The sequence below is a fragment of the Taeniopygia guttata genome, chromosome 6 (genome assembly GCF_048771995.1).
Source record: "Taeniopygia guttata chromosome 6, bTaeGut7.mat, whole genome shotgun sequence".
Lineage (NCBI taxonomy): Eukaryota > Metazoa > Chordata > Aves > Passeriformes > Estrildidae > Taeniopygia > Taeniopygia guttata.
The window spans coordinates 1,832,378-1,848,197 of NC_133031.1; the positions used below are offsets into that span (position 1 = coordinate 1,832,378).

Here is a 15,820-nt window from a genome sequence, read left to right on the forward strand (position 1 = left end):
CAGAGCAAGAGAAACTCTGTTTCCCAGCAAACCCCACTCCCATGTGCCCTGGAGCATCCCAGGCTCCCTGCAAGCAGCTCCTGCACCATGATCACCCAGGACAGCCCAGGACAAAGCAAACATGCATCAACCACAAATTAAGTCATTTTGAAAGCCACAAAGAAACACAAACTGGAAGTCCTTAGAAACAAACCACAAACACCTTTTGGTGGGATTTAATTGTTTAGCCATGGGTTTTTAACCTGTACAATTATTCACCACCCTTTCCCTGGTCCGAAGGCCAAGCCTTGGCAGAGGGGGACCCTCCTGTCCCCCAGCAGGTGGGAGCCTACAGGGGATGCTCCAGGAGCTCCCAGCACTGGGCTCCACAGAGACCACCCCAGTAATGCTGAATGCTATGGAGAATTTCCCTTAGGAGCATCACTACCCTCATGCTCCAGAAACTCTGAGCATTCCTTTGTGAGCACTAACAGAAACCAATGCAGGGCCTGACCTCTGCACCTCGGCCTGCAGGACTATTCCAGCTACTTCCTCATCTACAGATACTGCTGGTCTTCCTTACCTCGATTACCCTCCCCCTTTGCTTACTCCTAATGTCATACCAGCACCTCGTCAGGACACCTTGCCTCAGACTCCTTCAGATGCTGCACCCCAGAGTCCTCAAACACTGCTGCTAGCAGGAGCACCCACAGAGCCTCTGTGCAGGATTAGGCCACAAAAAATTACACTGAAAAATTTCAAAGGTAAAACCAAAGACACGGCAGGTACAATTCCCACTGGAAGCTGGTGTTCAGCTACAGTCTGCCATCTCTGTTCCTTCTGCCAGATACGCTGCTGTATTTCCTTGAAAAAGGGAAGGAACCTTGACTTTGCACTGTACTCAAACGAGGTCTTTGTGTAACATTCATCTTTTGTCTCCTCATGTAATGAGGCACATGGAGGGAAGCAGTGAGCACCTGCAGACATTTGCTGCTCAGGTGAGGTTCATGCTGTAAGACCAGCCTGGAGCATTGGTGAAATAAAGATCCCCATCAGCACTGTACACACCAACTACACTGAAGTTATTAACTTGGTACTTCCTATGTGGAATGAGATTTCCAAACCTCATTTCCCCAATCTGAAACTGATGTGCCTTTAGCTGGAGAAAAATAATAATGCCAAGTGCTGTCCTAGCTAAATGTAAGGGGGCTCTGATGACACTCATGGCATCTGCCATACCTTATTTTGTCAAGTCAATAGTTATGTTCAAATCCAGGGGATATGCAGGAACTCAGACTGCTTATACCAGCAGGGCTGTAGATAAGGTTATTTCAGTGTGCCTGTTACTGCCAGTGCTCCCTCCCCCCACAGCTGCCTCGTGGTTAGAAGATAACACATCTTTCTCATTCAACACTACTTGCAGAATGGGCAGGCAAAGGTTTGCAGTTACAACGTTTCAGCATTCTCACAGAAAGGAAATCAGTGTAAGAGGCACAGAGAAAAATTATGTGTATAGGCACAAACTGGCTTCCCTCCCCAGGAAAATAAAAAAAGGCTGAGGACTCGGTCACATGGTCAGGGAACTCAAGAGTACAGAAATGATGGCTGGTGGAGTTCCTTCATTGATTAATAATGCACACAGAGCAGGCAAGGGCATTTTCTGGGGCTCTAAGGTGCTGTAATTATCTGGTGACAGCAAGTGACAGAAGATGCTCCTCACCCTTCAAGGTCTAGCTAAGGTTTTTGAAGTCATTGCCCCAGATTTGACCAACACAAACACCAACAGTAGACTGAAGGACCAAAACAGTAGGCTGATAATTAGTGCACATAAACCCCACTCTGACCTGGCAAGTTAGAAATATTCACTTGGTCAGCAATGGAACCCTAGCACTTGTCAGGGGAAACAAATATTTTGGTTTTCCTCTTCTATCTTCTCCCCTTCAAAAGCTGAGTAAGGCAATTCCTCACAGTAGATACATGTGAGGTTGCACACAAAGTCAACACAGCCACTCTTGAGGGGTTCAACTCTCTACCAGTGCTGAAAACTGTACTATTAAATGAAAGGTTTTATCTACTTTTATCTTAATTGCAGAACCTCATGTGCCTTTAAGGAGCTCTCTTTTACAGCGATTTACATTTGATTACGTTAAGCTTCATTTATTATCCAGTTTATTGCAGCAGAGAGCAGTGCAGTGAATTAAAACCCTCTTCAGAGTAGTTTATAAACATTCTTAAAGGGAATACCATGGTTTGAAGCTCTATGATCAGTAACAACCTCCTTAATAGCAACTTCCACAAACTGCCAAAGGAGACAAATCATTATGCTTAAGCAGGGCTCACTGCTTTAACAGCTCTACAATGTGTTCTTACCTTTGCCCTGGAAAATGAGGGACAAACATCTGCTGTACCTGTAGTTCAAAAAGTCTGGATAGCTCTGCCATGCAAATTCAATCTTCATCCCTGTACTAATGTGAAAGGCGCAATAAATCCAGTCCATGACTGTACTGCTCTGGCAATAGCAAGTCTCCTTCAGTAGTCATGATGACACGTCTGACATGCATCTGATCTCCTCCAGTGAGAATTCTGAATCTTTATTAAATGTTAATTTAATTCTCAAATAAAAATACTTTAAAAATTAATTATGGTAAAAAGCTCACACTGAAGCCCAAACTACTGTGATTCTCCAGTTGTTTGCATTACCCTTTTGAACAGTGGTACCCAAGGTTTCCAGAGTAACTGAAAGTTTGAGGCAAAGGAAAGCTCTAGGCTTTCTTCACTAACATCATAGCTATTTCAGCTACACACAAAATGGGGTTTTCCCCCCTTTGTTACATGCTGCAAAGCATCAAATATTGTATGGAAAATGATCCTTGATCCAAGCAAGAGAAAGCACTTCCTGCTGCCCAGCTCCTCTGGGCACAACTTCAGCAGAGCTGCTTCCCAGGGCTGCCCTGACTGTCAGGGCAACTAAGGGCAACACGAGCACTGCAGAAAGCCCTGAACTGCCTGACACAAGGATGCCATGACTGTTCATTGTTCTGGGCTCACACAGAAGTCCTTCACCTTGTTACACAGACAAGTGTTTCAGCTGCAGGCTGCCTCTTTGCAAAGAGTGAACACCTGTAAGATAATCAGGAGCATTTAGCACTGTAGAACCCAACCCCATTTCCTGCAGAAGTGAGTAAAACCAAGGCCAGAGCTGCAGGGAATTCCCAGATGAATGCTGTGCTGAGGAAAGTGGCTCTAGCCCTGCTCTGCCAGCAGGCTCTGAAGGTGATCTTAAACCAACCACTCCAGCACCACCACCCTCCTCCCAAACGCACATCCACTCGTGTTCCAAGAGACTAAGAAATGTGTCTGCCTCATGCTGGAGAAACTTTTGCAGCCACCACGAAGCACCTGCCACAGCAGTTTAGTCAGCAAGAACTACACATCAAAAATTAAGGACCTCTGTGATGTTTCATGCATCCTAAATTGGGCACCAAAAACGGGCAAGTGAATTACGGCTTGGATTCTGCCTCAGAGCCCTCATCTACAGAATGAGGTTCTTTAGTCATCCTTCAGGTTAATATTGACATTGACTAAAAATCCAATACAGCAAAGACCAGAGAATATGCCACAGGGAAATGAAACACATACATATACCACTGGATTTGCATGATATGCACTAAATTACACTTTATGTGTACAACTGCACATAAAGCCTCTCTTATACAGTAAACACCAACTGTGTGCATCCAATGAAACAAGATTCCCATGGGAAAAAACAGCAGCACTTGGACATGCAAAAATACACAAGGGAGAAAGGAAGATGATCATTTTACATTAGCCACTTCCTAATTTTTTAACATCTACCTTTGCAATCTTGGTGTTTCATAATTAAAAATCGTGTTTTAGTATTACCTGGTAAAATGACTGCATAATACCTTTTTCTTTTTTCCTTTTCTTTCTTCCATGTAAAATAAGATTAAGCTGCTTTAGTATCTGATGGTTTTTTGTTTTCCACAAGAGGGATGATTTCCAAGGCAGGTAACAAATGTTGGAAAAGATGGAATATGGGCTGCATACAAAGAAATTACTAAAAGGTTACACTGTGTGAGAAAGCTGTAAAAGCAGTGTTAAAGACTGATTTTAACTGTACTGACCTTTCTTTTGTATTATATCAATATGTACTGCCAGCACAGAAACTTGATGTTATATAGTTTATTGAAATGACTGCATTTCCCTGCTTTTCCTAGTCGTACTCTCCAATTTAATGCACTGGAAGTTGCTCTCCACTTGAAGAATTCTGCTTGCTGCAAACATCCGTACACATCAACCAACAAAGATTTTCATTCAAGTCTTTTATTATAGCTTGAATTTTTTCACTGCATTTAAAAATCTAAAAAAAATAAATATTTGTTTCACAGCTGCAAGTCACATATGCATTAACACCACAAAATCTGGAATTTAACCAGAGAAAGAAAAGTCAAATCCAAAAGTGTCCAGCTAAGCACAATCGTCTCAGGGCAATTATACTAAAAATAAAATCTTAAGAAAAAGGGAGAGGGGTGTTAAAGGTTATTTAAAATGCATTTATCTGGAAAAAAGTGAAAATTCTATTAGAAACCATACACTACGCTTTCAGCATTTAAAAATAAATGTTTAACCTCTTGACAGCAACAATTGGCTGGTGCATCTTTTTCTTTTAAGCTGTATTCTCAACACATGACTGCAGAGGTTTCAAATCATAAATTAACCTCTTTTATAATTGTGTCCACTTAATTACAGAATCAGTCCTTAAAAATAAAACAGTGTCTTAAGTCAGCTTGTCCATCCACGTATTAAAACTGCCATTGGATGCAGTTTTGTATCGGCACTAAGTGACTGCTTCATGGATTGTACATTGTGAAGATGAATGTCTCTTGAACAATCACTTTCATTATTAAGGTTCTTAAAACAAACCAGAAAAATAGATATCTTCAGAAATCAGAGTAATCACTTTTTTTGTTAAAAGCCATAAAATAAGCTCATATTCAATTACAAGCAATAGAAACCATACTGGTATTGGAACAGAACTATTTTATCACAAAAATTTATTATTTACAAAATGAAAAGTTACCAAGTGAATTTATCAGGGGAGAAGTTAAATGTTCTTACCAAGTGATTTGAAAAACTGAAGCAAGTCTCTCATGCACTCACACGCCAAATTGTTTGCATAAGGTGAAATGTTAATTCTTGTTAGTGAAACTTGACTCCCATTCACAATACTCTCATTTTTATTGTAAGATGGCAAAATCCACATGGCTCTGTACAGGAAGGTATGTATTAAGACAGCTCCTCAGTTTTGGAAATGATTTTTTTTTGGCTCCCATGTATATCCATACCACTGAACATTTTTTGCAAATAATCAGTTATATTATCAACTGCATCACTTAATCCACTGAATTTACCACCACAAGAAAGACACAAAAACTCAATGATCCCACGTTACACGGAACTTTCATTTCTCAAGTTATACTAAACTGAAACCTTCATAGTGGTCTATAGCCTGGATCAACTTAGATTTCAGGGTTTCTTTATCTGTGTATTTCGGAAGATCAAGAAGATTAAAGCAAGTGTGAGCTACTGGCAGGTAATCTTCTCCCCCTCCTGTTGGCTGGATGACCAGTTTCAGACACTTCATTCCAAGAATTGGAATCCGATCACTGCCTGTCAGAAACACTGCCAAGAAAAAACAAAGGCTTGTAATTGTAACTAGCTGAAGACTACCTGTGTCACATATGCTGTTCTAATCATTGCTGGCCTTTTGTAATCATTCCAGCAATGGCCAGCTTTTCACACCAAAGTTCTGTCTGGAAAACAGGGAATAATGACTTAACCCTTTCTCTACTTGCTACATCTGAGCTCAAAACTCTAATACAAGTGATCCATAAAGGAAGCATTTCATTTTAACATATGAAACCAAACAGTCCTTAAAAAAATTAAGTTTTTCATGCAACAGAACCTTCTAACTTAAAATCCATTGGCTGTGTCTTTACTGAGCATTTCCAAGAATCTTGTAAAGACAAAATGAGTTTATTCAGTAAGTAATTTATTTGAACTGGAAACTAATCTATGATCTATTCTAAGCAAATCCTCACTCACAGCAAGCTTTGATTACTTTATCATCTATATATTATCACTTATATCAGTACCTTGATAGATTTACAATCAATTACTACTCCAAATTTCCATTTCTGTGCAGTGAAAAACCTGGAGGATGTCAACTGTATGTCAAAGCACAGGGAAAGATATCCTAGTTACCAAATAACTGTCACCAGCAGACTAGGTTGTTGGTGTTTTGGGGGGCTGGCTTTTATTTTTTTTAAATGTTGCTCTGAGCTATTGTGCTCTGTAACTACCCATCACCCAGAATGACTCAGTACACCCCCAAGAAAATCAGAGACAAGCTCACAATCAATTTTTTCTATTATGATTATTTTTTCCCAAACAGTTAATCGCATCATTACAGACAAATACTTACACCTTTCCCTCTTATAGCAGGAGCCTGAAATCCCAGTGATCCTGTTCAGTTAGAAACTTCTGTGAAGTAATTTCAATACTTACACAAAAACTGTTTTTTCTTCTCCAAAGACAACTCGTGAAAAACCTCCCAGAATATTTTAATTGTAGGATGGTCTGCCCAGTATTCTCCTTTGTATTCTGTATTCTAAAATGAGCAGGAAATGAGGTTATTGCTTGCTCACAGAACAGTTGGATAAGCTGACACTGCAGCAGAATGAATGTAGTTTGTGTACAGGGACACAGCAAGCAACACACTACTACCACTTTCCTCCCTCCAGTTTCTTCACCTGTTCAGTCTGAATTCAATACAGAGACAGATGCTGTACTGCAAAGCATTTTCAATCCCAACAGAGACCAAGTCTCACCAAGCTCTGACAATCGAGAATATTTACTTTTAATAACTGTGTGCAATCACTTCACTTTCTCATGTCTAATATGAAAGATTGTATATCTGCCTCAGGGTTCCATGGATTTTTCTGCCTCTCTTCTAAGTCTGATTTCCTCCAGAAATTAAATGGAAAAATTTAAAGCAGGAAGGTAAATAATATTTTAGGATCTTCATTCACCGATGTTTTAAAATGTCAATAAATAACAGGAATCAATTTAATCAAAACAGAGCTGAAGAGGACACCTAGTTATTTCTGCACCCTGAAATGAGAATTATACAAAAGCAATAGCTAACTATGGTTCTTACCTTCTCCAGCTCTTTCCAGTCATAATTTGTGTTCCCAATCACCATTGCCTGCAACTCACTGGGCTGGAAGAGCTGAAGAACTTTACCTCCACATACTTTGTGGAAGCCTTCATGGAATGCACTGTACAAGGAAGCCACAGATCTATTGAAGATGTAATCCACATATGCATCTACAAAATCTTGCCTGTACAAAGAGAAAGAAAGAATTATGTTAAGGAAATAAAGAGGAAGTAGTACATGTCATCCTTCTACCAATAAACCACTGGCCATTTCTGTACAGAACAGAGCACAGAAAATGAATTTACAAGGAGCCTAATGTATTGCATTGTCTGCTTTATGTTACAACCACAGTGAAGATAAAATGGCACATGAATGTATTTCCCCACCACACCCCCGAAGGCAGTCTGCAACAGAAAAGCAGGAACACTTAATATACTTCAGGCACCACAAACATCTGCCTTATCTGTGTGCATTGCAGTGAGCTGGACTCAAGGGCAACAAGCTGAAAGGCCTGAATTCCAGGGAGTGTCCTGAAAGCCTCTAATCAAACTCCCTGTTCTATTTTTCTAAATTAAAAAGATTACCATATTTGCACTAAAAATGCAAATCAACTTCAAAAGGACATTTGAGTCTTACACAGTAAAAAGACCAGTGCCAAGGAGCTGGGATACTGAGGAACAGATGGCCTGTTATCTGTGCTTGGTACAAGGAGTTCTTAGATCCTGCTGGAAACATCTCCAGCAGCACTTAACAGATATCTAAAACTTCTTGATGTGATACAGCATTTATGATAATTTCTGAAATCAGTGCCAGTGAACACCGTTTGGTTTCTGCACTGGCAGTGACCTCAGTTGTACATTACAGCTATTCCACCAACACATGTTCACTGTGGAAAGAGAAGATGCATTTCAACACCACCCCCAGTCTTTGAGTAATATCACCAGCAGTTTACAGAATCGTATGAACACATTTAGATATGTTTATTGAAGCTGCTGCACTGAAAATGCTGGAGATGACCAAAGTGGTGATCCACACTCCTCCCCTTCAGCACTCCATGAGATAACCCTCTTCTCCATGCTGTGCAATTACAGAAGGGCAGGTAACCTGTGTAACACTAACAGCGCAAGGTTGCTCCAAGGAGAAGTCACTGATAAACTCATTTATATTATAAAATTAATTGCAGCATCATGGAATATTTGGAGCTTGAGAAAGAGGAATTCTTCATTACTGCAAGACAATGTGCAGCAGGCATTCCATAGGCACCCTGAAACTTTTCCCATAATTCAACTTCAATTTTACAGTCACATAGTGACAGAACATCAAACCTACACCTGAGAACTGCAAAGCTACAGTGTTTTCCATGTGCATGCAGTTCTCATGGAGTGTGCTCTTTCCATTCAATTCTCCCTTTATCCTGGGAGAAGTACAAGCACGGAGAATTCATAAAGACTAAAGAACAGACTGGAAAGTTGTGCAAAAGGGGGACAAGAGCACCACCAGGTATGTTCTGCCTATCCTCCAGGAGCAGAAAGGGAACAAAGGGAACAAAGGGCAGGAAAGGCTGTTTTTATAAATAAAAGTTACAGAATCCCTGACCGAGGAAAAAACCCCTCCTGTCACACACTCTTCTGACAACAACACTGGATTAACTTATTTAATGTTATCTACTCTACAAAGGGAAAACTTCACTGAAATCATATTCATGTATGAATGAGTAGTTGTAATAATGGCCCTTGAGTTAAAGTTCTCATCGTTATTCGCTGAATTTCAATGATATGCAGCTTCCTGCAGTGATGCCTTAAGACTTCAACTGTTATTTTTTCAAATCCTATACTGCATTAGTGCATAACTCTGAATTCCATACAAAGTGCTAGTTAACTCTCTTCACATTTATTTAGACAAAACAATCCCTCTGGGCCTGTGACCCAAGGACACCCTACAGCCTCAGGCCCCAAAAAGTATAAACAACAGTGGATTAGGGGGTGAGCAAACTGGGGGAAATTACTTCATTATCTAAAGCTGCAATTGGAGGATTAACCCCTGATATGCAAACAGACCAAACTTATAATTGTCTGAAAAACTGGTGACCATTGTCCATCTTGGGTGGAACCTCGGGAAGGCTTTGGCTGCCCAGGGTGTGTCCACTGAAGGCCTTTAATAAACACCCACTTTATTCTCTTACTTTGTCTAGCCCCTGTCCTAGGCACTCCAAGGCATCAGCAGAACCTCAAACATTTCTAATCTTATAAAATGCTTATGACTGGGGTTGAAGGGGACCGCTGAAGATCTAGTCCAACCTCCTGCCATGGGAGGATGACATCTTCAGCAGACCAGGTTGGTCCAAGCCCTGTCCAGCCCAGCCTTGAGCACTCCCAGGGATGGGGCAGGCACAGCTTGTCTGTGTCAACAGGACACGAGCTGCTTCAGCAACACACGAGAAGAGCTTGGGCAAACAGCCACAGCAGTTTTGCCTCCAACAGCAGCGTCAGAGCTCAGCAAAGGGTATTTACAGCAGCCCAGTAACACTCCCAAGGCAGCCAGCAACACTGTAACCCACACAACTCACCTATTTTGTTTGACTACAGGAATGTCAGCACCTTTAGGAACAAGCTCCTTAATTTCTGTTGTACCAAAATTTTCCACAGTGATCTATTCGAAACAAACAAAAATAGTGCAAATCTTATTTACTGCATAAATACTTCTTCCCACCACTTAGTTAACAGCAACATGAATGGCAGACACAGGTGCTAAAACTCTTGGGAATCAGCTGCTGATGCTTTTGTTCAAACACTCCATCAGAGGCAATTAAAACAGATGGTATGAGCTTGGCAAGATATATTCAAACACTGTATAAAACTTACAGTAAAATTAAGACAAAATGCCTCTTCTATGTCATCCTCTGGATAGTCCAGTAGTTGTTGCATTCCCCTGCAAAATAAGTTACACAATACTTGCATCAGGGGAAAGAAAAATAAATTTATTTTCCTGAAGTGTTCTATATGCTTTGATAATTAAAATTTAAGAAGTATCTTTCTACTGTTATTTCATTTATTATTTTATTGACTTGCACCTTGTGTAGTGCTGGGAAATTCCAAGCAATCATTTCCTTTTGGTTATACCACAGGGTGAAGAGAGAACATTCCTATCTTAAGACTTCAGCTAAGGGGTTCCCAAAGCAGAGGCAGCTGGTACTTAAAAACCACTGACTAGATCTTCCAGTAATATCTTTGATTTCTCCTTGAATCTATGAAAACTGTGGCATCCACAACACTGTTCATTTGAGCCTCCTACCTGCTAGTCAGTCCTATTCAAATCACTAGTCAGTAGGAAATACTTAGCATGTATTTGTTCCTGAAATAAGCAAAACTATTTTCTTGACAGATTCAATTTAGAACAGAAACTATGTTCACACTTAGGCATATAAAATTAGTGGCTAAAACTAAAGGGGTTTGAATTTCAAGGTTTTCCCCCCTAAAATTCTTGCAGGATCATAAAACAGAAGAGACAATCAGTAACACCAAGTACTGAGACATAGGTACTTAACAACAGTAAGTGTCAAATGTATCAAGTGACACAATGGCTGCAATTTACTCTGAACTGTTTACCCAGTTACTGTGGAAAAGAAATATTATGTTCTTAGAGGAAAATGCTGATTTCAAATTTAATTTCTACCAACACTTGTTTTCCTTTCTTGCTTACCTGCCAACATCTGGAATCAATTCTTTTAAATCATCCAGGGATGGTTTCTTATTCAATAGCTTTTTGTACAAAGCCAGAGGAAAGGGAAGGTCTACAATAGTAAAATTATATATTGCTAGCCCACAGACAACACCAATCAAATGAAACAAGTCACTGTCTTCAAAGGTCTAAGAACAGAAAACAGACAAGATGGTTTAAAATAAAGAAGTTATTTTAACCTTGCAGAGTCCAGGAAGAAGTGTACAGTACAGTATAATCTGAGTGAATTTAATTAATATTTTCTTTAAATATGTATGTATCTGTAAATACCAAGGAAACACAGGATAAAGTTTAACCGGCTGAGACTGAAATCTAATCTACTAGAAATCTTTCTACTTAAAATTTAAAAGGCTGAGCTGCAACATATTCTGTGTTACAGGAGACTCGTACTGCACTAAGATTCTGGTTTTGCCAGTGACTTCCTGTTGCACTACTCAGTGATTTAACATGTCAATTTTTTAAAAAAAATATTCTGGGGAAGAAGAGGGAAGAGTTCACTATTGACAGCCTCAGAATTAATTACCAAGGCTTTAAACACAACTGTGGAAATGTAAATATCCAGGTATTTGGGATCCAGCCACCCCCAGTCAGTGTTCTCTGGAAGAAGACTGAAAAGCCAGGGATCAAACCTTCCAACAAAGTATAACTCCATGAGCACCCAGCACCCAGAAATGCAACTGCACACAGGAAAATGTGTCCAATAGACCACCTCAAGAATTTGTCTCTGCCACCTCAATTTGCTGATTCTGCCCTTGGAATCAGTTTGCCCTGGCTACTTCTTCCTAAAAACACCTGGTAGGCTTGGGGACAATCAGTAAGGAGTAAACAAGGAATGGGGGAAGTTTTGATCTAACAATGACAAAAATAAACATTTTTTGAGAATACTTGCTTCAGTTCCTACTCTTGAAATAAAACCACAAACTACAATGTTCATATATTATTAATATAAATACTGTAAGTTAAAATGACTGAATATAGAGCACAGCCTACCTTATCAGAGAACCAGATCAGCCTGGACTCCTCGTAATACCTGAACATTCCATATTTGGGATCTAGCAACTCTCTCATGATGAGCAAAAAAAATTCTTTGCGAACGCCTCCGGCATCGACAGCTTCCTCCCCTACAAAAATAACCTGAAACACACAACTCAGTGAGCACTGAGCTGCAAAGAGATTGCAAAGCAAGGTTTGTCCAAAACAAGTTTTGCCCTGCGATACCTTGAGTGGCTTCTTGTAGTCCACATTCTTTGTTTTCCTGAGCACCTCCACAGCGTCCCCCACGATGTTGTCCCTCCGGACCATCAGTATCAGGCAGGGATTGACAGATTCAAACACTGGCAGGAAGAGAGAAGACAAATTCTGCCTGTGGGCCTGATCGACAGCCATCTAGAGAAAAACAAAGAGAAAAACCCCTGTCAATATCAACTGTCCAGCAGTCTTGTCTGCAGAAGTGCAGATGGGAATAACTAGTACAAGAGCTACTGAATTTGCCCAAGTTTTCTTTGTATTCCTCTTATCTTAGGAAGTATTTGATTTCAGGAAATATTTTTTCTTTACCCATTGCTCTCAGGGAAGTATAAGAACCCAGATTTTGACATTCCAGTCAAAATACCTCAGATAACAAAAGGAAGCAAAAAGAGCTTGTATTTCACCTAATGAAGAGTAAGCTGTTTAATATAAATCTGGCATGAAACCAAACATACATTAAAAACTAATTCACAGCATGAAAAGCAATTTAACTTGCATGATAATTTCTGTATTAAAATTGTTTGAAAAAGAAAATGCTGTTGCAAATGTTCTGAACATGACAGAACTCTTGAGAGTTTGTTTTTTTAATACTATTTAATATTGTTAACAGAAACATTTAATGTGAACATTTCCCTGAATCCATCAAATGTCGGTACTGACTGTACATTTTTAAAGGTACATGAAACAACATTTATTATTAATTAAGAGCAAGGTAGTATTTTCCTGCACGAGCCCATTACTTGATCATGACTTACATAATCTGGTTATTTTCAGACTCAGATCAATGACCCAGGTAATATTCCAAGTCACCTCAACAGGAGGTGGGGTTGTTTTTTGGTTGTGTGTGCTTGGGGTTTTATGTTTGTTTATTTGTTTGGGCTGTGGGTTTGGGTTTTTTATTGCTGTTTGGGGGTTTTGTACCTATACTACGTGTTGATAACACATAAAAAAGCCAGCTCATTACTGAAAGGAAAAGAAGTTCCTTGGAAATGTATGGCAACTACAAAACAGTCTAATTTCAGTGTGATCCCAAACCCACTACCCTCTGTCGTGTACACACCCTAAAATAAAAACTAGATCCATCCTTGATTTTTATGGGGGAGAGATTACACAGAATTAAAAAAAACCCCAAAAAACCAACAACACAAACAAAACCCAAAAAAAACCCACAAACAAACAAACAATAAAAAAACCACCCAAAACAACACCACCAACCAGCCAAACCAAAGAAACAACAGAAAACCCCAAGGTCCCCAACTCGGGGAAAAATAATGAATACATACCATTAAAAACAGAGCCTCCTACCTGCATCTGTATGATTGCATCTGTTTGCAAGAGAGTTGTCTTTGCCTGGGCATCAAATACAAATGGGTATGTGCAAATTATAACAGGAATATCTGTTAACTGCAATGAAAAAAAACATGTTATAGCTCAGCTTATTCAAAAGCCACAATCGTGGTTAAAAAAAACCCCTTTGCAGTAGCACTCATTCAATACATATTTTTTACTGGAAAGAGAACTCAACCTTGACTTATCAATGCAGAACCAAAGCATCTTAGGAACATTAAGTAGATTTAGTACTTCAGCCAAAAATAAACAAAAAAACCGAGCAAAACTCAATCAAGCCAAACCAAATCAAGCCAGGCACAAACGACACTCTCACTTAGCACATTTTAATTTCAGAACTGTTATTGCAGCTAGTGGGTACAGAGGTAGCCCTTTTTTCCAACTGCTGTTACAAATCTGCAATACAGACAATTACACAGTTTTGCACCACAAAGATTTGTTTCAGATTACAGCTGTGGCTAATTTGAAGCTTTACTCCCAACAGAACACAGCAGACAATCCTCAGCATTCACATTTCTGATTTCCTTACATTCTTCAAAAGAAATCAGATTGCAACCAATCTTACCTCAGTTAATCCATGGTTGACATCCTATGACAGCATTTGCACAAAGGTAGCAACAATTAAGATGAAAAAGCAGCATTAGTGTCTGCATTAATTACTCATCTCTGATGTAGAATTTTAAAAATATTTATTTACTGCTTCCCCCCGAGAGAAGGTTTACTGAGAAATAAACATTAATCATAAACATTCTAATTCATTTATTAAATACAAGCTTGTCTTTCAACACCCTGTTTATCAGTCTTTAAAAACAGAGCTGTTAACATTATCATGTTTGCTTGGAAGCACAAAATTACACTTAAAATGTTTACTTCCACACATTAATGAATGACATCTTCTGGTACTGTTGCAAAATAATAAAATATGAGTGGCTAGAAAAAACTTATTAAATTACTTGCAATATTCTTTCAAAGCTAAAGTCAAGGAACTGTGGTGAAAACCTATCCAAGTCACTAATTCTCTGCACCGTCACTAATTTACTCCCACTTATCACTCTTCTCTTTAGAGATGCAGGAATTAATTATCTCAGTTGTGGCTGCTAAACTCAAAGTAGAAAATTCCATCAGTTATCTGCCCCTGTAGCTCCCTGCTGAGCTCATTATCCAAAACAGCTGCAGCTTTCTCATTGACTGGACCTGTCTAATATGGCAATTCAGATAATTCTGGATGTTTTCCTACTGTGGATTATTACATTCCTAACTTTTTTGACACAGCAAGTCTCCAGTGACAGCATTCTGAATCACTTTTTAACTGACAGATCCAAATATTAAGCAGTGTCAGTCCTAAGAATGACACTCTGGCAGAAAAATACCACCTTAACAATTCCTCAATTCCTCCTTAGCCAGTACCTGACACGAGTCTGCTCAGCACTGCTCATCTGTGAAGGTATTTTTATGAAAAAGTAAAAATACACCCCAGATTTAGACAATCTATGGATTTTCTTTGCAGGGATAAAACAAACACAAAACATGGGAAGAAAAAAAAACAAATAAAAATCAACACAACTTACCATTCCCAATACCTGCTGCTGGAACCAGTTGGCATAGTCATTTCTGATATCTATCAAATCTTGTATCTCATGAATGTAAAATCTGTCATACTGTATAACTTGTCCTCTTTCATTTACCTAAGGAAGTGCAATTTATTTTTTTATTAGCTTTCAAAAGGATATTTTTCCATGTTTTCAAGCATTTCGTATGTCAGCCACAGATACCCAGCTACCAAAAAAACTCTAGAAAAATAACAGTGCCTACAAGAAAGCAAAAAATAATGTTAAAGACACAGCTATATGGACTATTTAAAATCCCATCAAGAGTGAAGGAAAATACAATTAACTGCATTACAGTATTGCACAACAGGGCTGCCACTTTGAAACATGGTATGACCTCACAGGAACAGTGGTAATACACATATTCAGGTACACAAGGGAATAAATGCTTGTTCCTGTATTGCACAGGTTTAAGAGCTATGATTCAAAAACTCTAGTCTTAGTTATAGTATGAACACTATTACCTATGAGCAGAGGAACAGCTTCCATTTAAAGACAATAAGCTTAAAAAAAAAGAGAAATTTGGGGAAAGTAACTTTATATAGAGGATTGTCTCTACAGTACAATTTTAATCTAGAAGCGACCACATTACCCTAATACTATTACACTTCTTTTCCCAAGGACTGCCAAGCACTGCTAACTGGCAAAGCAGCAAGATAGT

At 39.2% G+C, this 15,820-nt stretch overlaps 1 protein-coding gene across 4 annotated transcripts in view; it reads right to left on the reverse strand.

The window, feature by feature from the left end:
- Window positions 1-4,307: 4,307 nt before the first annotated feature.
- HERC4 (HECT and RLD domain containing E3 ubiquitin protein ligase 4) overlaps window positions 4,308-15,820 on the reverse strand; it is a 30,224-nt gene continuing 18,711 nt past the window's right edge. For 3 of the 4 annotated variants that reach the window (XM_030275573.4, XM_030275574.4, XM_032749018.3), the window contains 11 exons: window positions 15,121-15,237; window positions 14,118-14,141; window positions 13,511-13,609; window positions 12,176-12,343; window positions 11,948-12,091; window positions 10,919-11,085; window positions 10,081-10,147; window positions 9,786-9,868; window positions 7,220-7,403; window positions 6,568-6,670; window positions 4,308-5,682 (listed from right to left, as the gene is read on the reverse strand). In XM_030275573.4, coding sequence (XP_030131433.1) covers window positions 5,474-5,682; window positions 6,568-6,670; window positions 7,220-7,403; window positions 9,786-9,868; window positions 10,081-10,147; window positions 10,919-11,085; window positions 11,948-12,091; window positions 12,176-12,343; window positions 13,511-13,609; window positions 14,118-14,141; window positions 15,121-15,237 — 1,365 coding nt within the window. In that variant the 3' untranslated portion in view covers window positions 4,308-5,473. The remainder of the gene's footprint in view (window positions 5,683-6,567; window positions 6,671-7,219; window positions 7,404-9,785; window positions 9,869-10,080; window positions 10,148-10,918; window positions 11,086-11,947; window positions 12,092-12,175; window positions 12,344-13,510; window positions 13,610-14,117; window positions 14,142-15,120; window positions 15,238-15,820) is intronic. The other variant, XM_072930786.1, reaches the window with a different exon arrangement.